At 35.7% G+C, this 22,539-nt stretch overlaps 4 protein-coding genes across 4 annotated transcripts; 3 read left to right on the top strand and 1 right to left on the bottom strand.

The window, feature by feature from the left end:
• Window positions 1-2,617: 2,617 nt before the first annotated feature.
• LOC116030426 (cysteine proteinase inhibitor 1-like) lies at window positions 2,618-3,203 on the top strand. Its single transcript, XM_031272677.1, has one exon. It carries the CDS (start codon window positions 2,673-2,675, stop codon window positions 3,048-3,050), a length of 378 nt encoding a protein of 125 aa, XP_031128537.1. The 5' UTR covers window positions 2,618-2,672; the 3' UTR covers window positions 3,051-3,203.
• Window positions 3,204-6,543: 3,340 nt separating this feature from the next.
• Window positions 6,544-8,094, top strand: LOC116029084 (cysteine proteinase inhibitor 1-like). The gene is made up of 2 exons (XM_031270966.1): window positions 6,544-6,787; window positions 7,566-8,094. Exons 1-2 carry the CDS (start codon window positions 6,544-6,546, stop codon window positions 7,931-7,933), a joined length of 612 nt encoding a protein of 203 aa, XP_031126826.1. The 3' UTR covers window positions 7,934-8,094.
• Window positions 8,095-9,518: 1,424 nt separating this feature from the next.
• On the top strand, window positions 9,519-12,831 carry LOC116030014 (putative MO25-like protein At5g47540). The gene is made up of 11 exons (XM_031272097.1): window positions 9,519-9,950; window positions 10,091-10,252; window positions 10,505-10,623; window positions 10,996-11,070; window positions 11,193-11,286; window positions 11,383-11,442; window positions 11,657-11,725; window positions 11,883-11,981; window positions 12,139-12,183; window positions 12,287-12,389; window positions 12,480-12,831. The coding sequence occupies exons 1-11, from the start codon at window positions 9,825-9,827 to the stop codon at window positions 12,554-12,556; spliced, it is 1,029 nt and encodes a 342-aa protein (XP_031127957.1). The 5' UTR covers window positions 9,519-9,824; the 3' UTR covers window positions 12,557-12,831.
• Window positions 12,832-16,354: 3,523 nt separating this feature from the next.
• LOC116030734 (protein NRT1/ PTR FAMILY 4.3-like) lies at window positions 16,355-19,911 on the bottom strand. The gene is made up of 5 exons (XM_031273056.1): window positions 19,669-19,911; window positions 19,341-19,558; window positions 18,349-18,789; window positions 18,060-18,181; window positions 16,355-17,406 (listed from the first exon to the last, which is right to left on the bottom strand). The coding sequence occupies exons 1-5, from the start codon at window positions 19,808-19,810 to the stop codon at window positions 16,533-16,535; spliced, it is 1,797 nt and encodes a 598-aa protein (XP_031128916.1). The 5' UTR covers window positions 19,811-19,911; the 3' UTR covers window positions 16,355-16,532.
• Between the last annotated feature and the right edge of the window lie 2,628 nt (window positions 19,912-22,539).

Below are 22,539 nucleotides of genomic sequence, written 5' to 3'. Positions count from 1 at the left end.
TATACCATTCAAAAATATGTCCATGTAACACTTTTTTTTTGTTTTATTTTACTACAGAATTAGTTAACATTTACAATTTCTACTATACTAATAAGAACCAAAGAGAGTTAGGTCTAAAATGGGTAGAAAAAATGATGGTCAAATTATTTAATCAAATGGATAGTTCAGATGAATTATTTAATCAAATAGATGGTTAAGATAATTCAGATTAATATTATTAATAGAGATTACCTAATTTAACCATACTTTTATGATTATCCGTTAAGTTTTCCGTTAAATATTATCTTCTTCGTTAATATTCCGTTAACTTTTAACTTACCCATTAATTTCTATAAGAAATGTTTTAGGTTCGAATCTCATCTCAATCAAATTTGACATAATTAAGTTTCTCACTCTATTTTCTCTTATTAAATTAAATAAATTAGTAGCTACAACAAAAAATGATACATATGTATTTGTTTAATTTAGAATTATGTGTCTACAATACCTTTATTTGAAAAAATTATTCATTACTAAAAAATTAAATTAAATAAGAGAAATAATCTCATTAGTTATATTGTCTTTATTTTCTCTCATGCAAAGATTCTTTACATTCAAATTTATCAATTGGTATTCATTACATTGTCCATTATCTTATTTTTACAATATCTTGTAATTAAATATCAAAGTTATAGTACAAAATAATGTTATATATTTATTTACCAAGTATTTTATTAATACTATGAAAAAAATTTAAAATAATTTGAAGCTAATTATATTAACTACTTGGAGATTGGTTGACAAAGAGAGTACTCAAATAATAACCCAACAAATTGAAGCGGAATCACTCTATTTTACTCTTATTGAATTAAATAAATTAATAGTTACACCAAAAAATGATACATATGTATTTCTTTAATACCATGAAAAAAAATAGTTTGAAACCAATCATATTAACTACTTGGGGGATTTGTTGACAATGAAAGTACTCAAATAACTCATTACCCAGCAAATTGAAGTGAGAAACTACCTTTTAATATCTTTAGAATACATAATATTTTAAATTTTCAAATTTTTATTAATTAATCTAATTTTTTTTTCTTAAATTAGGGATTTCTTTATCCATAACTCATTCAACAATAATGATTAAACCAAATGAACCCCAAGCAGAACACCTAAAGGAAAGTCCATAGCTCCTATATCATAATCTCATTGCATGATCATCTATGCTACCAACAATGTCCGAATTGCAAATAACACACTACCAACAAAAAGGAAGAGAACAAATAGTAAAGATGAAGACAATAACAATGTTACTCAAAAGAGAATTAAGAACACTTAGAAAAATTCAAATTAAAAGTACTATTTATTTAGACTATCATTTTAGACCAAATATTTAGACTATCGATTTTACAAGGTTGGAAACATTTATTTTAGTAATAATTATAATGAATTTCTATATTATCTTGGATTCATATACTTTGAGTTAGATATTTAAATAAAAAAATTCGACATTCAATTACCCATGTATAAACTTCTCATATATAATATTGCATTGATATACTTTCAAATATTTATTTAAATATTAACATTGGATATTAACCCATTCGCGCATTGCGCGTATAAAACTACTAATACAAATAAGTGAATAAAATTATTCAAAGTCCTTTAAAAAAATACATTATTCGAAATCCAAAAGCTACTTGTACATACCCCGGCCCCTAGCACCTATGTTCACGGACTTCACCGGCAGCTCACGTGAGGGAACAAAAATTTCCACTTCATCACGTGCCATGCAGCTACTGAAACACCGGTTCGGTATATCCTAACATACTACATTACTATTATGATATTTTAGGGTAGTTGAGTGAGTGATAATGTTTTTTTTTTTTTTTGTAAATTTACAGGGTCTTTCTCTCCATCTATTTTCTCTCCGTCTATTTAACGGCTCGGCGTCCACCCACGTTCTGTCCCGAAATTCTTTCCCCTAAAGAAAGCTCACTTGCCACTTGAGTTATCCCGTTGGATTTGTGAGTGATAATTGACAGGGTAATTGGGTACCCGACCCGGAACCGTCGTCATAACCAAGACAGTTGCCGTTCAAACTACCAAGACACCTCACTCCTCAGCATCAATGCGCAACGGTCCAACTCCTCAGCATTGATGGCCAACGTTCAGCTCCTCGGCATTGATGACCAACGTTTAGCTCCTTAGCATTCAACACCTAGGTATTGATGTCCAACGTTCAACTCCTCATCAATGCTCCGTTACTGAGCTAAAAGGAATAAAAGGACTCACAACCACATAGTGGAGGGGACACTTGAACTTAGACAATACATACTGAACTCACTTGTACATTGAGCATTGTACTGAAACACTGTACTCAACGCTATTCAAATACTCAATAATACTCAAATACATACCGGTAACACATTATTACCGTCAATAATAATACCAAAATGTTTTGAATTTTATATTTGTGTAAAAGATAAACTAAAAATAGACTGTTACCTATAAATTTATTAAATTCAACGCTTAATTGAAAATAAAACTATTCTAAAAATAAAATAAAATAAAATAAAACTTGATAAAAATGACTCCCTCCCCCTTTTCTAGCGTTCTATAAATTGGTATAAGATTCTGCACTTCTGCAACCCCTCAATTGTCGTTTAATTAGTCCAAACCACCAAAATATGGCCCTGAATTCACGCTCCGTCTCCTTAACGCTCTTCTCTCTCACGGTGGCCACCGTCCTCTTCTCCAACGCCGTCGCCGCCCTGAGTGGCGGCCAGGAAGGCCCAATCGTAGGCGGCTGGAGCTCCATTAAGGATCCGAATGCTCCCCAGGTGGTGGAGATCGCAAAGTTCCCCATAGACGCCCACAACAAAGAGGCTAAAACCAATCTGAAATTCGAAAGCGTGATCAAGGGAGAGAGTCAAGTCGTCGCCGGCGTGAATTACAAGCTTGTGATCGCCGCGGAGGACGGCGGCGCCGGGAATAAGTACGAGGCCGTCGTTTATGATAGACCTTGGGACAAATTCAGACAGCTCACCTCCTTCAAACAAGTATGAGTATTCATCGCTACTCTTATCAATAATGGAACATTTAAATGTGAATAAGTTCCATGTCTGAAATGTGATGTTTCCGATTGAAAAGGGCAAAAATATTGTATGTTTGTGAAAGAAATATTGATCTAAGTTTCAGTTTCTTTGGTTTCCTTTCAATTTTTACCGTGTTTGATCTGCAATCTAGAAGCAAAACAAATAATAAACCACTGAAACGTTCCTTCGCCTGAGGAATTGAACTCCGGTCGCCGGAAAATTGCGATGAATGTAGTATCAAATTGAAGACGCATAAACAATCAGAGCCAAGTTGACTGTATTGTATCTAGTGTACCCTAAATATCTAGTTTTTTCCACAAAATTTAAGCCAATCAAAGTCAAGTTAGGTCCACCTCTTTAATTTCTTAATGTTCGTATGCTAAGGACCGTTTATTCATTTGCATGGTATGATAAAGAAAGCATTAAATGAATCCAATAGTGGATTTGAGTTATACAAGTCTGCATACTGGTAAATGAAAAGACCAATTCTCTCCTCTCTCACACTTAGGTAGTTAGGTAATCACAATTTTACGGAATTATACTAGTTCTATAGGTCCTACCGATTATCACTTAACGTTAGAGGTGGTCACATATCGATTCAATATTAAACTAGCACGAAAAGAAAAAGGAAGAAAAGTTGAGTTTGGCAGTTCCTAACCCCGACCTAAATTAATGTTGGGATTGCTTTGTACCAAGTTGGTTCTCGTCCTACCATTTGAAGAAGGTCCGAAATTGATTTGGGCCTATGACCCTAATTGGCTTGAGCATAGAGGACCGAACTAGGGCGGGGCAATACCTGACTCCCTCTCACCCTTAGAGCATCCTTATCAATAGAGTTATTTCGCGGTTTTTTAGGAGTTTTTGTAAGTGTCATTAGGAAAGAGAAAATGGGAAGGGGAAGAAAAAAAAATAAACAAATCATATTAAAAAAAATAAAATAAACAAAACATTGAGCTGTCAGCCGCGGCTAACGCGCCCGCTAGGCGCACTTAGTGCGGCTGTTCGACTCACGCGCCAGAGGTGTGCTTCTTGTTGGAATTTGTAACTGACATTTACTGTGCTAATATCCTTCATTTTCAGAAGGAACTTTTTTTTCTCTCACTTGGGTTCTCTCCCTTCCAAGTCAGCAGTTCCTGTACCAATAACCCCTCATTATCTTCTGATGGTGTTGCTCTTAAGTCCTCAATATGGATGTCAATTGTATCAGGACCTAACGAGGAACTCGATTCTCCGCCCCAATGGGGAATGGGGATGGGGATTACTCTCCCCTGTATTGTTGTGTGGCTTAGTGGCTTACTACTTAACTAAATATTCAATAATTAATATTTAAATCCATTATATATATAATAGTGTTGCAAAAATCTTGTCTAGGCACCGATTAATCGCCGCATAGGTGCTAGGCGCCGGTCGACCGCCTAGCGTATCACCTTAAATGGTGGTCTAGGCGGCTGGCCGGTTAGGCAACCGCCTAAGCACCACCTAGGCCGCTTAGGAGCTGACCGCCTAGGTCTCATAGGCGTCGGCTAGTCGGCTGATTAACTATTGTTCTTTTTTTTTTAATGGGTTATTTCGCTCAATTGTACAAACTCTAGATATATTTTAGGTTAATATTTAATATTTTAGTATTAACTATTAAAGTATTATAAGAATACTTAAATAAAATTTTTTAAAGTAAAAAAAAAATTAAAAAAATACATGGGCACCTGGGCGCGGATTAATCCCCGCCTAGGCGTCCTAGGCGCTCCCCGAGTGCCTAGCGATTTTTTCAACCATGATATATATATATATATATATATATATATATATATATATATATATATGTATGTATGTATATATGTGGGTGTGTGTATGTGTGTGTGTATATTCTAGCCATTAATTTACTTGCTTTGCGATTTACTTGTCTTGTGATTTTATTTTCTTGAAGATGAGTACATAAATTTTTATTTTTTATAAATTACAAATGGGGTCGGGCCGTCGGGGATTTCTCATCCCCGGATAATCCCCGTGGGGACATGAATGTGGACATTTTTTCCTTCCCCAGCGGAGATAGGATCATGGGAGAAAGTCGGGGCGGAAAAGGGGGTATGCCCCCCGCCCCACCCTGCAGTGTTGACATCCCTAGTCCCCAATACTCAACATAAAAAATATGATATCAACTCACTTTGTATAAAAATGATCGAAATGTCTTTGTATTTAACAACATTTTAACGATTTTATTGACGATAGACAAAAAATTGATCATGTCGCAATAATACTAGGACCAAATGTGAATGTTGTGATAAAAAAAAAAAATAGACTATTACCTATATTGACAAAAAATAAAATTAACTCTTTATAAGAACTTCATATATGCATTAATCTAAAACATTATATATGCGTGAGTTGAAAATTATGAAAATTGGTTCGAATAATTCCAATTACGCCACTTGTAATCTTTTTTTTTTTTTTTAATACAACTAACTCTATTACTTGTATTTGTCCATATATACTTTCTCAACCTGTTGAAGCACAAAGAGTTAGTATCGCGTCAATCTCGTGACCATTCATATGGGAGAGCCACTACATGTCATTTGAGCACAAGGCTAATGGCACGCCACTTGTAATCTAATGTTATCTAAATTTAAAAATAATTCATTTTACATTAAAGATATAATAAAATATTTGTTCAATAAAAATTATCTAAGAATTTTAAAAATGTTGGACAACTTTTTAAATGAATTTTCTTCCGTAAATGAATATCACATTTATTAATTAAATTTCTAAATGCAAAAACAGTACAGCTATTCTCCACGACTCCGCCCATACCTACTAACTTGCACAGTTGCACCCACCTACATACATTCACTCACTCACTCACTCACTCACCTATCTATTATGAATTTCCGTTATGATTTTCATATTATTTCAACCACATAAATTTTATGTTCACATAATTGTATACAAATTTCTAGGCACTAATATATTTCAAATATTATATAATTTAATTATCTCACGGTCACCTTTCTAACCGTTATTCTTTACAATTTACACATATATTTATGTTATTGTGATTAGACATTCATTGATATTATAAAACGTATGAATGTATATTTATAAATATTTTTAAAATTATATAAAAATATTATACGTTTAATAATATTTTTAAGAGTTATATTTTTAAAATGTTTAAAATAAAAAAAAAAAACTTGAAATTTGTAATGAAATTTATTGGAGGATACGGTTTTAATACAATAAAAATATTGACATTTAAAAATTTTCATTCTCGATATTAACGACCAAATCATGCTTGTATTAACTCTAAAGATTTGCACAAATTTTGACCATAAAAAAATAAAATTTTCCATAGAGGGATACGAGTCACGTGATATGCCATAGATAGAGAAATATTCACGTGACAACGTCGTGTATAAAATCCCGCAGTCACACCCCATATTTCTCGTCAAGTAGTTGAAATCACCAAAAGATGGCATTGTATTCTCGCTCCGCCTCCTTAATGTTCTTCTCCCTGGTGGTGGCCACCGCCATCGTCTCCGCTGCACATGGTGGCCGGCAAGAACTATTGCCAGGCGGCTGGAGCCCCATTCCGAACTTGAACGACCCCAAGGTGGTGGAGATTGCAAACTTCGCTATAGACACCCACAACAAAGAGGCTACAACCACTTTGAAATTAGAGAGCGTGGTCAAAGGAGAGAGTCAAATCGTTGAAGGTACAAATTTCAAGCTTGATATCATTGCGAATGACGGGAATACGTACGAGGCTGTCGTTTGGGATAAACCTTGGTTGAAATTTAGACAGCTCACCTCATTCACACAATTATGAGTGTGCTTCAATTCTTTTATGATTATTAAAGAAATATATACTTAATTTTCTGGACCTACTGTTGTTACTAAACATGTTTTTTCTTCAAACATCTCTTTAAAGGCCAAAACATTAGTGCACTTAACATTAAGGAAATTTTATAATCTTATTCCTCAAATTGAAATTCCCTCACCTTGATAATTTAAGGACCTATTATGTTGAAAGACCAGTATTTAACTAATTTTAACTATAAGAATTTAATTATACATACACAATTTTGTATTATTGTTTATACTTACCAGTTAAGAATCAACGCTCTCGAGCATAGTAAACAAATAAATAAATAAAAATTAACCAAGTTAATCCTGATTCTTTTTATAGTCTTTTGTCATTATGGGTCATAATACGGTTTTTTTACTCAAAATATAATTAGTAATTACGGACTCTTTCGTAAATTATAAAATGGTGAACTTTTCGGTGAGTCTACATTGACTGACAAAACTGACATTTGTATATCAAATTTGCATAAATTTTGCGCCAAACACGGCTGGACTAGATTCCGAGTCACGTGACATGACGTACCTGGAGGAAGAAGATTCACGTGACAGAGTCCAGTTTTCCGCGTTCAAGGAACAAAACGGGTATAAAATTCTGCATCCGAACCCCACAATTATCGTGAATTTGTTGAAACCACCAAAACATGGCCCTAAATCTACGCTTCGTCTCCTTCACTCTCTTCTCTTTGGCGGTGGCCGCTGCCGCACTCGGCGGCCGGGAATATCCACTTGTCGGCGGCTGGAGCCCCATTTCGGACCCTAAAGCCCCCCAGGTGGTGGAGATCGCGAAGTTCGCCGTCGACCACCACAACAAAGAGGCTAAAGCCAATCTGCAATTCGAGAGCGTGATCGAGGGGCAGAGTCAAGTCGTCGCCGGCATGAATTACAAGCTCGTGATCGCCGCCAAGGACGGCGGCGCCGGTAATAAGTACGAGGCTGTCGTTTGGGATAAACCTTGGGAGAAATTCAGACAGCTCACCTCCTTCAAACAGTTATGAGTGCGCTTTGATTCGCAGATGTTAATGTGAAGATGTTCCGTGTCTGAAATGTGATCTTTTGTCCGATGTTGTTTCCTGATCTGATCTGGTTATGAAGGGCAATAAATCTTGTAATTTTATTATGGAAATATAAATCTAATTTCTAGTTCCTTTTGTTGCCTTTAAATGTTTTTACCATATTTGATCTACAATCTAGAAGCGAATATAAATATCTCACTCCGATCGCCGGAAAATTGCTTTTGCCGGAATCTAGCAACGAGAATTCGGCGATCGGCGATCGGCGATCGGCGACTGTAAGGTGTAAAAGGATAAGACGTTACTGGGCTTTAGTTGTTGGCCCACATTTGGTTGGGCTTAGCCCGGAAAATATAAAAGAAAGGTCTTTTTTTATAATGGGCCTAGATTGATTGAAGTCTATTTCAGAATGGATTATCAGGAAATCAAGAGAGCCGCTGAATCAGCCGAAGAATATGAAAGGTTGATGTAAAGGGATGAGGATGGACCGATAGAAGTGCATTGATTGAATCGCCAAGTCAGCAGGTGAATTTGAGATTTTTTTAAATGATAATGATTGAAATTGGTCTCAATAAATTATTGTGTATAATTAAGTAATATATGATAGACAAATCATCTTGGTAGCTTGGTAGGTGAGTTGTTGTGTACTCTCATCTGTTTAAACTCTTCTTATATAAAAATTTTAATTTAATCAATATTTTGTTCCTTAATTGGGTATGGTCGGTGTGAACAAAAATTTCCTTAATTGGGTATGGTCGGTGTGAACAAAAATTTATGACATGAGAATCATACTCTATCACCTCGATCAATTCTTCTGAATTTTATTATATGATTGTATCCAACGGCCAACGCTTACAGCATTGATATCAATTCACACCATAAAAAAATCTTGTGAATTTGAAGTCACAAAGTGAATAAATAGGAAAGAAAATTATGTGAATTTACAATCAAAAAGTTGTGGAGTATGATGTTACACATTTTGAAATTATATTTCTCTTTTAGAATGATAATTAAGTATTAGTCATTATGTAATTTATTTATTTTTAATTTTTTTTGTAACGTAATAAGATTATATACTTCTTGACAAACTTTTCTAACATTTTCATCTCCATGTTCGGTCATGAAGGTGTAACGAACCCCATTTGTTTGCTATAGGACACTATCTCTAAACCAAACTATCGTTGTTTGTCCAATATGTAACATTGTAACACATGGAGAAAGGAATAATTGAAGATTGAATATTTTATTCTTCTAAAAAATTCAATAACATAAAAGAAAACATATTATATAAGATTTGATTATTGTAAAAGATGTTACTTAATATTTATATCTAGTGACAATATTGAGATTTAATTCATACTAAAAATATGACATTTTGATTATAAGTTGAGCCTTGTATGTATAGAAGTGTATATTTTAATATTGAATTTCAAACAACTAGATTGACTCAATTTATCTCACTGTGTCTTAGAAATGGGTTCATGCCGTTAGAGATGTCCTGGATTTGGGCGGTTCGAGGTATAGGAAAAAGGACAGAAAACCCCTCATTAGTCATCAATGTTCAACCTGAATCTTGAGCTTTAAACTGCAAACTTTAACTGCCCAGCGTTGGCCTCCACGTTTTACAGCCTCAGAAACTGAACCTAACTCCACTCCGCATTTAAACAGCCTCTGCATTATTATCACTATCATCATTACTGTTTGGTTATCTGCTCAGAGAAATCAAACACCACCGCACAGTACGGGAACTTTCTAGAAAATCACGGCTCTGAGCATTCCGGTTATCCAAGCAGCTTCACAACCGAAGAGGCGGAGCCGCCGTTGCTGCGGTTGAAAACCTTTGCCTGCGGCGGAGGAGACGCCGACGGGGAAAAGCATGAAGGCGCTGTTCAAGTCCAAGCCGAAGACTCCTGTTGACATTGTTCGCCAGACTCGCGATCTTCTCTCCTATGCCGAAACTGGCCCCTCTTCCGACTCTCGGGATAGCAAGAGAGAAGAAAAGGTCATATTTCTATTATAATTTTTGTTCTCTCTAAAATGTTTAGCTGTAATTCGTGTATTATAAAATGGAGCTTTCGTTATCTCTGTTAAAATCAAATGTAATTCCCAACTAAGAGGAATATAATTTGGTTAGCTTTGCAGATGATGGAGTTGAGCAAACATATCCGGGAATTGAAATCAATTCTGTACGGGAATAGCGAAGCTGAGCCTGTTGCTGAGGCCTGTGCACAGCTGACTCAAGAGTTCTTTAGGGATAACACATTGCGCCTGCTAATCAATTGTCTTCCCAAATTCAATCTAGAGGTAATACTGTAATAGTATTCCCAATCTCTTTACTGAGTGGAACAAGATGTATATGATGCATAGTTATACTCGGTTTATCCATCCATGTATGTATGCTTTAATGCCAATCTCTTGAACAAGTTGTGATGCATATATTTGTTTTGTTAAAGTGCATATACTCAGTTTATGCATCCGTGTATGTATACTTTAATACCAATCTCTTGAACAAGTTGTGGTGCATATGTTAGTTTTGTTAATGTGCACACTTTGCAGACTCGTAAAGATGCTACTCAAGTAGTTGCGAATCTGCAAAGGCAGCAAGTTCAGTCGCGGCTGGTTGCTAGTGATTACTTGGAAGCCAATTTAGATCTGATGGATATTTTGATATCAGGGTAAGCTACTTTAGGAAGATGTTTTAGGGAAATCGTGGTTGTCTATGGTGATACTTCTCTATGCGTTTTGATTTCTGAACTTTGATCTCTATTCTAGCAGGCTTAAAGGGGTTCTAGAAGCCTCTAGCTCGGATAAATTGAAGCTTTTGTTGTCTATTATTTCTTAGTTGTAGCCACATAACATATAAATAGTTCTCTGTATTTATGTACTGCTTGTTACAAGTCTATGGAGTAAAGTATTTTTGACATATTTTCACCTCAAATTTGAGAAACAGAAACTTATTACTCCGTATTTGCTGATGTTTGCCTCATTGCGTTGTGCTTTTGGTAATCTAATGACAATAAGTGTGACTTTCTTTTTGTGTTCTTCAGTTATGAGAAAACAGATATTGCATTGCATTATGGTGCTATGCTGAGGGATTGCATTCGCCATCAAAGTGTTGCTCGGTAAGCAACTACTCTGTCATGGTTTATTGTTTTGTACTCTCCCTTTTCCTCCATTTGTTCTGTAATTTGAGAGAGATGCGGATTTTTTAAGAAAACATTTCAAATCTTCTCTCAATTTACAGGTACGTCTTGAATTCACAACACATGAGGAAGTTTTTTAGCTATATACAGCTACCAAATTTTGACATCGCTGCTGATGCTGCTGCAACTTTTAAGGTTGGTTTCGATCTGCCAAGTCCACAAAGGCCTCTATTTATCAATGTCGTGCCTTCACCACTGGTGACCTGATTCAATGGCTAAATTTTGTTACAGGAACTCTTGACAAGACATAAATCAACAGTAGCTGAGTTTCTCTCCAAGAACTATGACTGGGTGAGTGGCTTTTCTCTTTATAATATGCAAGTATTAGCAATTGTGGACCTTATATATGATGCGTCGCATCCGAGATCAAAAGGCATAAGTTCATAACCTGAAGTGGCCTCTTTGTAATCGCTGTTCCTGTAACTAAATTAAATTGCCAACGGGTTTATTAATATTTGGCCAACTAATACTGGTTTTATGCTCCCTGCAATGGCTTTGGTTTTAGTTTTTTGCAGAGTATAATTCGCAGCTACTTGAATCTACCAATTACATCACTAGAAGGCAAGCTATAAAGGTGACTTTTATATGGCAGCTCTCATACACCAAATTTATTTTAATTTTTCATGATTTCATCTTCTAAGTCTTCTTTTTTAGCCTGTTCTTCTAGGCACTTAGAATAGGATGGAGTTTCAGATTAACAGTCTCTAAGAGATGACTTTTTACTTTTGCAGTTATTGGGGGATATCCTTCTGGACCGATCGAATTCTGCTGTAATGACACGTTATGTTAGTTCAAGAGACAACTTGAGGATTCTGATGAATCTTCTCAGGGTGTGTGCTACATTCGTTTTCCACTGTCCCATGTCGTTTATCTATTCTTGTTTGGCGCATGCTGACACATCATCTTCCACCAAGAATGTTACACCCTCATAATTTGCTGATCTTTTATCAATATTGCTGATCTTACATACTCCATATCCTTTTGCAGGAATCAAGCAAGAGCATTCAGATTGAAGCATTTCACGTTTTTAAGGTATATCTTCTAACTTTAGACATGATGAATGACGTTTGTTTGGTTATTTGATTGGTTGAAAGCTTAGGTCACTCTCTAATTGACACCATTTCAACTCCTGAAGCTATTTGCTGCAAATCAACACAAGCCTCCAGACATCATTAACATCCTGGTCGCAAACAGAAGCAAACTTTTGCGCCTCTTTGCAGATTTCAAGACTGATAAAGGTACGGAAATGACTATATGAAACACATACAATGCTTTATACAAGAAGGGTTTTGCTGTTTCCGTTCACCTTCTTCATTTTTCTTTAGCAGAGGATGAGCAGTTTGAGGCAGACAAAGCTCAGGTTGTGAGGGAAATTGCTGCACTTGAACCCAAAGAGCTTCCATGAATGGTGTGCTTAGTTTCTTGTATTTAGTTTGTCTACAAATCTTGCATCTGTAATCCTATTTCCTCGTTTGTGGTCCCCACTTGTGAATTTAGTTGTCAATATTTTGGAAAATCTCTCTAAAAACCTGTCTTGACAGATTTTCTTAGTAGAAATGGTCTGGCTTGTCTACCAAAAAGTGTTACTGTATTTGTTTCAAACTTTTTTGTAATTATCAAATGTAATTTGTGATACACTATATTATGTTTCGCGTTCATTGATTATATTAAATCCTTCAAGCCAAGTTGTTCTAACAGTTGACTCGATAACTATAAGGTTTCGAGTTTGACTCTTTGCAGGAAGTGTCTAATGACTTGTAAAAAAAATAGTGTTGATGCACCAGTACTCGTCGAATTGAGATGGCACCACGCACCAGCCACCATTATTGCAGCAGAAAACTGCAACATAAGCAGGCAACAGAAGTACAGACTGTAGAAAACTACATCGGCATGCTCCTTGAATCTCTGTTTGCTACCTGAACCAGATTGCCTTGTGTTCTACTGTTTGACTCTTACATCTTCATAGATACTGTGTCAACTTATGGAATGCCATTTAATAAGTCTTGGAGTCATTGTTTAAGAAAAATTATGATGTTTTGTGTTATTTGTTCTGTCTCGACTAAAAGTTGTAGCTGATAGTTGAATTATACATTTATGTCAGGGAGCTAATAGATATCATTGGTGAATGACGCTTGAGAAGAGGAGGAAACTATGGTGAATGACACTTGAGAAGAGGCGGAAACCGATTGGTAGTGATGGATACCTCGCTAAAGTACATATTCTTAGAAAAAGAATGAAAACGATGAGACTAATCCAGTTAAAGCCCTGAGTATATGCCCATATTTCATAGTTGCAATGACCACATGAGCACTTTTGTGGGATCTTCTCTACATATTCACTAATATGTGAGATTTTTTTTCCTTCTGAAATAAGGTCTGGTAAGGAATTCAACATTACATCTAGCAGAGTAGCTGCGTCAAACCCTCTACTCAAGGATGCATTTATGGCAGCATAAAATCCTTAAACCCCACAACTATATATTTCATCTTTGCACCATTATAATAGTGAAGCAAATAATGCCAAGAACCAATAATAAGTAGTTGATCCTTGATGCAATTCAAATACCTTGCAGATCTGATAAACAAAGCATAAAGCATGCATATTGGCCCCCCTAGAGTTGCTAGTCTTGACAATTGCATGTATATGGTACTTGAAATATAATTATCAATGTTTAAGTCATGTATGTACAAGTCATGTATGTAGTGCAAGCACCTTCTCGAGCTAGAATCACCTTTTTAGGATTCCCATAATGATTTCATCAATTTTCACTCGACTTTTTACTTTTTTAGTGAACTGTCATTCATCTAACTTGAAAGTTACACATACTCGCATCTAGTTCACTTGAAGCACACCCCACTTCTTTGTCAATCACACAGACTAACGATACATTTACTTACCATAGAACTTTTCTATTTTCCAAGAAAAAAAAATAAAACTAGAAAGTTTGTTGTAAAGTGAAACTGAAGAGTTGAAGTAAACGCAGTTTAAGGCATTTGGTTTCTTTAGGAGAGAAAGAATAGTGTGTTGGAGAGAAATCGAGTAGTCTTTTTGTCTTGGGAATAAATGTGATTTTACTATTATGTGCATTAACATGAAGGATAGTGGAAACTATTATCAATGTGAAGACCAGAAAGGATAGGATTCAGATGAAAAAAGAAAGGATTTTTTTTTATGGAGGGGGCCATGCTACACTTTTATCCAACACTTTGATTAGCAATGAGGCTGGGTGGTAGCTTGGAGGATTTATAAGAGTCTCTTAGGGGAGGAGGGCCTATCCTCAACACCAAAACATGTTTCAGACATGTTCCTTCTTACACAGCCAAATCATTGTGCCAAAGAACAATGGAAATATATAATATAAAATATGTAAAAATTAGGACACAATCATCATCACCCTTCATTCAGTTCATAGTTTACAAGATTGTTTTCTCATTTCCTCATATGGGGATCTTAGTCCCCTCCCTAGCCAGTTCACCCCTTTCCAAAAAGCAGGTTTTTTCAGTTTCATACTTTGAATATATTAATACTTGATACTTTATCAAAATACGAACACGTGTAATTGTCAAGATCAAGCGTTTACCAGTATGCCAAAAGTTAGTTACAATTAGTAGTGACTTGCCCAATGCCACGCTTTGATGACATGATGCAAGACTTGACTCTTTGAGCCGCCGCCCCACAGTAACAGTTTTAAGTAAAGAGTTTTCGGATTTAGAATACAATATAATCACCCGAACGAAAATCTCCTGATTTTTATCTATTTGAAAGTGGAGGGAAATAAGGGATTGTGAATAAAAAATGCGTTTCCATTCACTTGAAGCTTCATAGAATCACTGGTTGATGACCGATTTCTATATATTTCAAAATTAAAAGTGAATGAAAATTCATGTCCGCCTATCAAGTAGATAGAAATTAAAGTTAATCAAGTCGGCTGGATATGTTCACACGAAGAATTAAAGGTAACTATGTATATATATTTCCATAGGTTGCACTTTCATTTTCATGGAATAATTACTTATATGCTTTGTCATTTTGATTAAGAACATTAAGGTTGATGAAAGGACATGCAACTACTACTTTTGAACAAGCTAGTTCAAGATGAATGAGATAGAATTTCTCATATATATTATCTTTGTGTTTACCTTATAGGCTATAGTGCTCTTTTTGGCTTTATGGATAGAGGCATTTGGCTATATTCCATGAACATGCTTCCCATCATAGTTAGCACATTTTTGTTTTTCTCTCCAAAACCCTTCTTTCAAGCAACGACAAAAAGCTAAGCAAAGAAGACTAGTCTGCCACTACACTAACATGTCCTCAGCTTTAGTCAATCAAATATGAAAGTGGATGGAGATATCCTCATTTACTTCCATCATCAACCAAAGACTTTAATTTTGATGTGTTTATATTATAAACAAGATGCATTGAATCTTAGAATGCCATTCTGTCTAAGGTTATCCTGTTGGGACCAACTCAAAATGTCCTTTAAAGAATCTTTAGAAAGTCCAACCCTTTTCCCCCCCCCCTTCATCTTAGTTTCCTTATCTTTATCCTCAATATACATCACATTTTAATAATATAAGTAACATTAGCGTGTCTATCATTATAATATATCTGACCTCTTGTTTAAATGGGGTCCAGATTGAACACTTATAAAAGATTGATCGAATATATTATAAAATTCAGTTTGATCTTATTCTACATTGCATATACCAATTATTATATACTCAATCTCTTGTAAATGTCATCGGACCCTTATTTAATTTTAAACAAGAGATTAGAATATACTTAACAAGTTTTAATTGTCTATGGCGATAACTCTAACGAAATTGATTAGACAGTTGACTTGGGGAGCTATCTATGAGGTAGCTACATTCTTAGGCTTCACCTAGAGTTAGAGTAACCGCGGAAAACGTTTGGACTTCACTTAGAATGCACCTTCACTAGTGACTGCAGAATTATATATATATATATATATATATATATATATATATATATATATATATAGGCTATTGTTCAGGCGAGTTCACCATTTCCTGTAAGTCTGTGAGGACAATGGTTTAGATTTTACCAACTGTGTGCATAGTTGCAGAGTTAATAAAATCTAAGCCATTGATTTCAAATATTCAATAACCCAAATCTGTCACGTGGATTAATGAAAAAAGGTGGACTCATGTTTCCATGAATATATATATATATATATATATGCGCATTAAACTCTACGATTTTATAGATTATATTAGCCTGCCGCTAGATAGAGGCATGGACGTAAATGCTAAGTACAAAAGCCTAATTAACAAATATTGAGAAAATATAATTACCATTATATTATATATTTCACATAATGATATAACTAATAATAAGTAAATTATAGGCATTCCATTCTATATATCATCACTCCCAGCAATCTTTTTAGTACTGATGAATTCATGGTGGAATGGCGGCGAGGCTGAGGAAGACGACCGCTTCCGCGAATACCATCTCGCCCAGAACAGATAGTTGAGGAAGTTAAGGAAGCTCAAGGTTGCGAGGAACCAGTAGAAGAGATCGAGTCTGTCTTTATTCAGATTATTATCTGAAAGCCAGCCGCCATTATAGGAAGGAGAAGTGATCTTATCGATAAGAGAGACCAGCACAGAGCTGAGATAAAAGCCGAAGGAGTAAGAGCAGTAAGTTATGGCGGTGGCGAAAGCTTGCATTCCCTTCAACGGCTGCTTGTAGAAGAATTCAATGAGGCCGACGGCGGTGAACATTTCGGAGATTCCGAAGATGACGTACTGCGGCGCGATCCAGAAGATGGAGATAATTTCGCCGGATTTCACGGCGGCGGTTCGCCGCTTGTGCTCCACGGCGGCGGCGGCGACCATGGAGAAGGTGGAAAAGAAGAGGCCGAGGCCGATGCGCTGCAGCGGCGTGACGCCGTCGGCCTGGCCGGAGAGGCGGCGGGCGAGGGGGACGAGGAAGGCGTCGTAGAAAGGGACGAGGAAGATGAGGATGAGGTAAGGGATGGCCTGGAGAGATGCGGGAGGGATTTGGAAGGTTTTTGTTAGGTGTGTGTTCATGGCGCTGCCTTGTTGGACTGAGAATGTTTGGAGCTGGGCTAGAATGGTGTTGAAGACAATGGTGCATGCGAAGATTGGGATCACTGAGATTAGTGTCTTCACTTGATCCACTTGTGTCACATTGCATAGCCTCCATGGACTCTCCTTTGTGTTGCTTGCTCCCTCTTGGCTTTTGATACAAGCCTTGTCCAAAAACCTGCAACATTATTCAATCAGGTGTAGATCAGCATTGGTGCCTTTTGCACAAAGTACAATATGGTATTATAAGAACAAATTGATCATGTTGCTGCTTACACTATTATCGTAGTAGCCTATTGACTTACTTAGTTTTAGCCAGTTAAGTAATCTAGATTGATTTATTAGTTTGGACCGATCAACTATGGGTAATAGTTTATCTCCTTGTGACCTATTGCTGGTTAGAGTCATAAGGTCATATTTAGTAAACAATTTTGAATAGTGACTATGAATTTTTCTCAGTACTCAAAATAATTGATATAAGGTCATATTTAGTAAATATTTTTAAATAGTGACTGTGAATTTTTCCCAATACTCAAAATAATTGATATATAATACCAGATACAACCCAAAAAGCATACATGATTGTATCTGGTGAATAATAGACATGGTGTCAATGGGTATAGGAAACTTTTTCATAGTACCATGCATCAGGTACATCAGAAACTATTACCAATAATATTATCCAGAGTGATCATGTATGTATATATGATAATACCGGATGCAAAAGAAATTCTATTGGCAGAAATATATATATTTTTATATAAATATTCCAGGTCATAAAAAAAATGTTTTTTTCTTATACATATGAAGTGTGTGTATGTATATATATACCTGAATCCATTACTATAATGAAGAGTGACAGCATCATGAGACATGGAGGTGTGGCTCCCATGAAGCATCCCTGGATCAGATGGAAGTTCATGTTTTCTCTTCAAAAACGCTGCCACAAAAACCTGATAGATGATACATATACATACATATATATACCAAAATAAAGAAAAAAAATTAATTATTAAAGAAAAAATTGAATTGTAATGGAGAAGATGGTAACAAAATATGGGCATATACAGTAGAAAAGAATGATGATGAAAAATTAAAGTGAAATGAATTGAATGATTACTTGAGCAATGGGGGTGACAATGTGTCCCTGAGGGGGCTTATTCCGGTAGAGAAGGGCGCCGGAGATCAAGGTGATTAACCCCACGGCCATGACGGCGGCGGAGACGCCGAAGCCGACGTCCATGCCGGAGTGGGTTTGCAGCCAGACGAGGAGCGTGAGCGCCACGAGCTCCCCCATGGAGAAGGCAAAATACGCAGCATTAAAGTACCTAGAAAGAAGCTTAGATTGTGTTGGGTTTTCTTGGCTGAATTGGTCGGCTCCATGGGCGATCATGTTGGGCTTCACACACCCACTCCCTAATGCCACCAAATATAACGCCACAAAGAATATCAGCGCCTTAAACCCCTTCGCCTCCTCACAATTCCCCCCTTCTAATACCATGTTGCACTCTCCTGGTTTCAGCTGTGGCAGATGAGCTTGCACAGACAACAATATAAAACCCTACACCATTACAACATTCTCATCAGTTCTAGCCCCCAGGCTAAAACCCGACTTTACAATTGCATTAATAGTTCGTTTATAAACCATCTTAAGCCCCTACCAAACTAACAGGCAACTTTACAGTTGTATTAACAGTCTGTTTATCCACTGTCTTAAGCTGCTACCAGCCTAAAAACCGACCTTACAATTGTATTAACAGTCTGTTTATCCACTGTCTTAAGCTGCTACCAGCCTAAAAATCGACCTTACAGTTGTATTAACAGTCTGTTTATCCACTGACTTAAGCTACTACCAGTCTAACACCTAACCTTACAGTTGTATTAACATTTTGTTTATGACTGTCTTAAGCTACTAGGTTAACAACCGACCTTACTGTATCAGTAGTTTTGTCAACTCTCAGCTAATAGCCAACTTTACAGTTTACATTAGCAGTTTATTTAGCCAACAACCGACTTTACAGTTGTATTAGCAGTTTGTTTGTCAACTGTGAACGGGGGTTTGGTTAAGGATTGATGAGTAGGGAGAAAAGGGGAGGGATAAGGAAAACGTACAGAGAGTTCGACAAAGCCGAAGATAAGCATGGTCCAGAAGCAACCAAGATAAGAATCAGAGAGGTATCCACCAAGGAGGGCTAAGATGAAGACAGTTCCAACAAAGTTTGTCACTATGTTGGCAGACTTTGACAGCGAAAAGTGCATCTCATTTATCGCATATGTTATCAGGTTGTTCCCAACCGCCGCTATCGCCATTATCTCAAATCCTTGCAGCCCTTCATCCATCATTTTTAATTTCACACCAAAAATTATATTCAGTCACAAACACATAAACATATATGCATGAAACTTAGTACTATATATCATGTTTTAATTGCGTACTAACCAAGAACAAAAGCAGCGGCTCTCATTCCGCCATGTTTACTAGGATTCGCAGGTCTGCCTCTCCAGTCAAGGGTGGTTGTTGTTTCCTCGGAAACATCATTGTTGTTGTCTTGCTCTTGCCTCCTTCCTCTCTCCATATCCATTCTCACAAAGCTTCAGTTTTTCTGTCTTTCTTGAAAGACCAAAAGGAGATTATAGATAGAAAGAATATTTTGAAGAAAGGGGCAGTTTCAATTCTCTCTTGGTATGCTGAATTAACCAGCCATCTGCCACTCATACTTATAGCCACCCCAATTATAATTATAATATAATAATAATAATAATAAATTTTGGTGCCGGAGAAACAAACAGTTACTACAGGAAGATGTGCACTGTACTGGTGAAATTAAATCCCGTCGGATGATTATAGCCGACAAAAAATATAAATCAGCTTAGACTGTTCATAGCTGAATTGAATGACTCAAACGAAAAGGATTAATAGAGTATCATGTTATTAAGTTAATAGTCTGATCAACTTGGTTAGAGCTGTTTTAATATATAATATATAATAATTTATGATTGGTCAACATTATTGCATCAACAGTGGATAATCTTAGTTGGATAATGGACAAAAATTATTGTGTTAATGACATGTATTCGAAGGTCTAATAATGTTGGGTTTGGGACCATGGGAGCATACATACATCACTCTTTAGGGTCGTCAAAGTTCCACATCCCAAATAATTATTAAGGCCACTATATATTATAAATGTATTTGTAAACTCAATCATATTCTTTGGTGCAAAATGCAAACCCCTTAGCTTCATCACTTACTGGTGGATGTAATTAACCACATTCTTTTTTTAAAGTCAACTTCTCCAATCTTCCTTCTTCTGTGATACACAAATTAAATTAATGATAATAATATAATAATAATAAATAAATAATTAAAAAAGTTATTTAATTTCATCCTCTTTCTTCATTCTAATAATCATTTATTTTTGAAAAAAATGACACTTTTTTTTTAATCTTTCATTTACACCGTCATTACTTTTTGCCCTTAATTATTTATGAAGTGGCTTTATTCTTCCATGAATTGTGTATGAATATAAATGAATTTTAAAACCTAAGTCTAATGTTTCCAAAAAAAAAAAAAAAACCTAACTCTAATAAAATTCAAGGGCTAAAAAACAAAAAATCTATTATCCAAGAATGTGCACTAGGTAAACCTAGCTTTGTGACCATAGCCGGCAAAGGATCACAATGAGGTAAATTAGCTTAAGTTATTTATAAGTGACCAATTCAAATTAAGAAGGCTAATAGGCCACTCGCACACTTAGATAGGAAACCAAATACTTGTACATTTCTCCGTTTTGGAAAATTGATGTGATTATAGAATGAGAAACTAAAGAAAAAAAACTTAAAAATGGAAGTAAATAATGCAATTGAATATTCTCCATTGTCAATCGTTAAAATATATGAATTACTAAAAAAGAAAAAGCATGCATGTTGGTAATGAGGAATGACAATAAGTTAAACAAGAGATTGGATGCCACACCATATCACTCACCTATATTCCACTGTTAATAGAGTTTTTAACACTTAGTCCAACCAATTGTGGGGTTAATATATGCTCATTATGGACATTTACAGCAATATTATAATTATTTAATTTCTTTTATACACAATAAATTAATTATAAAAATCACTATAAACTACAACTAAATAATAAATTAAGAGCTAGCGGCATGAAGTGACCCATCATGGGTTTGAGCTTCAGTGGAGATAGTATTAGCTATTTGTGTTTCATCAGGTTAAGAAAGTAGTTATTAACTCTTTGTGCTTTAGCAAGTTAAGAAAGTAGTTATGGACAAGTCGCGATTAACCTCCCCAACGCACTCAGAGAGGGGTAGTACAAACTGAAAAACATGATTTATAAAAAATAATAATAAAAATAAAAATTACCCCCCTACCCCCCCCCCCCACCAAAACAAACCACTTGAGTTCTGAAACCATAAAACAACAACCGACAAGACGACAGTAGGGTTAATCGCCGTTTGGTACAATCGTACAGAATTGAAGTGGAGAGAACGAGACAAGGAGAGTAATATCATATATGATTGTCCTTTAGATTTTTATTTTTTTTACTTAGATATACATGCAGTAAAACTATAATAACCAGTGTCGAAAAGGAGAGTAATATATGATTGCCCTTTGGTTTTCTATCTTCTTTTTTGTCTGACATTTCAAGAAAAAGTAATAAACACTCGTCGTTAGATTCAGGCCATCATCTACGAGGTGGTCGAACAACGTTGAATGAAGCCCACAAGACCACGAAATTTATTACAAAAAGAAAAAAAAAATGTATTAATACCTCAGTCGTAAGTGGACACTTTGAGAAATCTATAAATCATTAATGGGATAATTAATGGTGTCTGATTGTGTTATTAGGTTTTTGCATATATCTTGGTAAACATTGTGGCATGATGGTGATTATTGCACAAGCATCCTAGTAAAAGTGATTAATTAGATTAATTATTATTTTTATCTACTGTAAAACTTACAACTCTACTCGAAAGTGCACCATAGATGATGTCTGTTTTGTGACCATAACCAAGAAATGACCAGAAAAAACAAGCTGACCTAAATTTTTTGTTGTTGACAGACTCAAACTGATAAAGATCAATAAGCAAGTAACAATAGAGTTGTCCTATATTAATTAATTTTATTAATTAGTGTGTGAATTCTAGCTAATAATAGAATCTGGATTCAACACAAGAGGAGAAAGCTATTGGAAGTGAGTGGGAATGAACCCAAAAGAAAGATTGGTTTGCTTTAATTTGAGTGCCTAACCACCAACTCATAATAACTTCTTCTTTGACAATTAATGGGT

This window comes from Ipomoea triloba, chromosome 9 (assembly GCF_003576645.1).
Source record: "Ipomoea triloba cultivar NCNSP0323 chromosome 9, ASM357664v1".
Taxonomy (NCBI): Eukaryota; Viridiplantae; Streptophyta; class Magnoliopsida; order Solanales; family Convolvulaceae; genus Ipomoea; species Ipomoea triloba.
The sequence above is the reverse complement of the archived record's forward strand: the minus strand, read 5'-3'. Positions and strand labels throughout refer to the sequence as shown.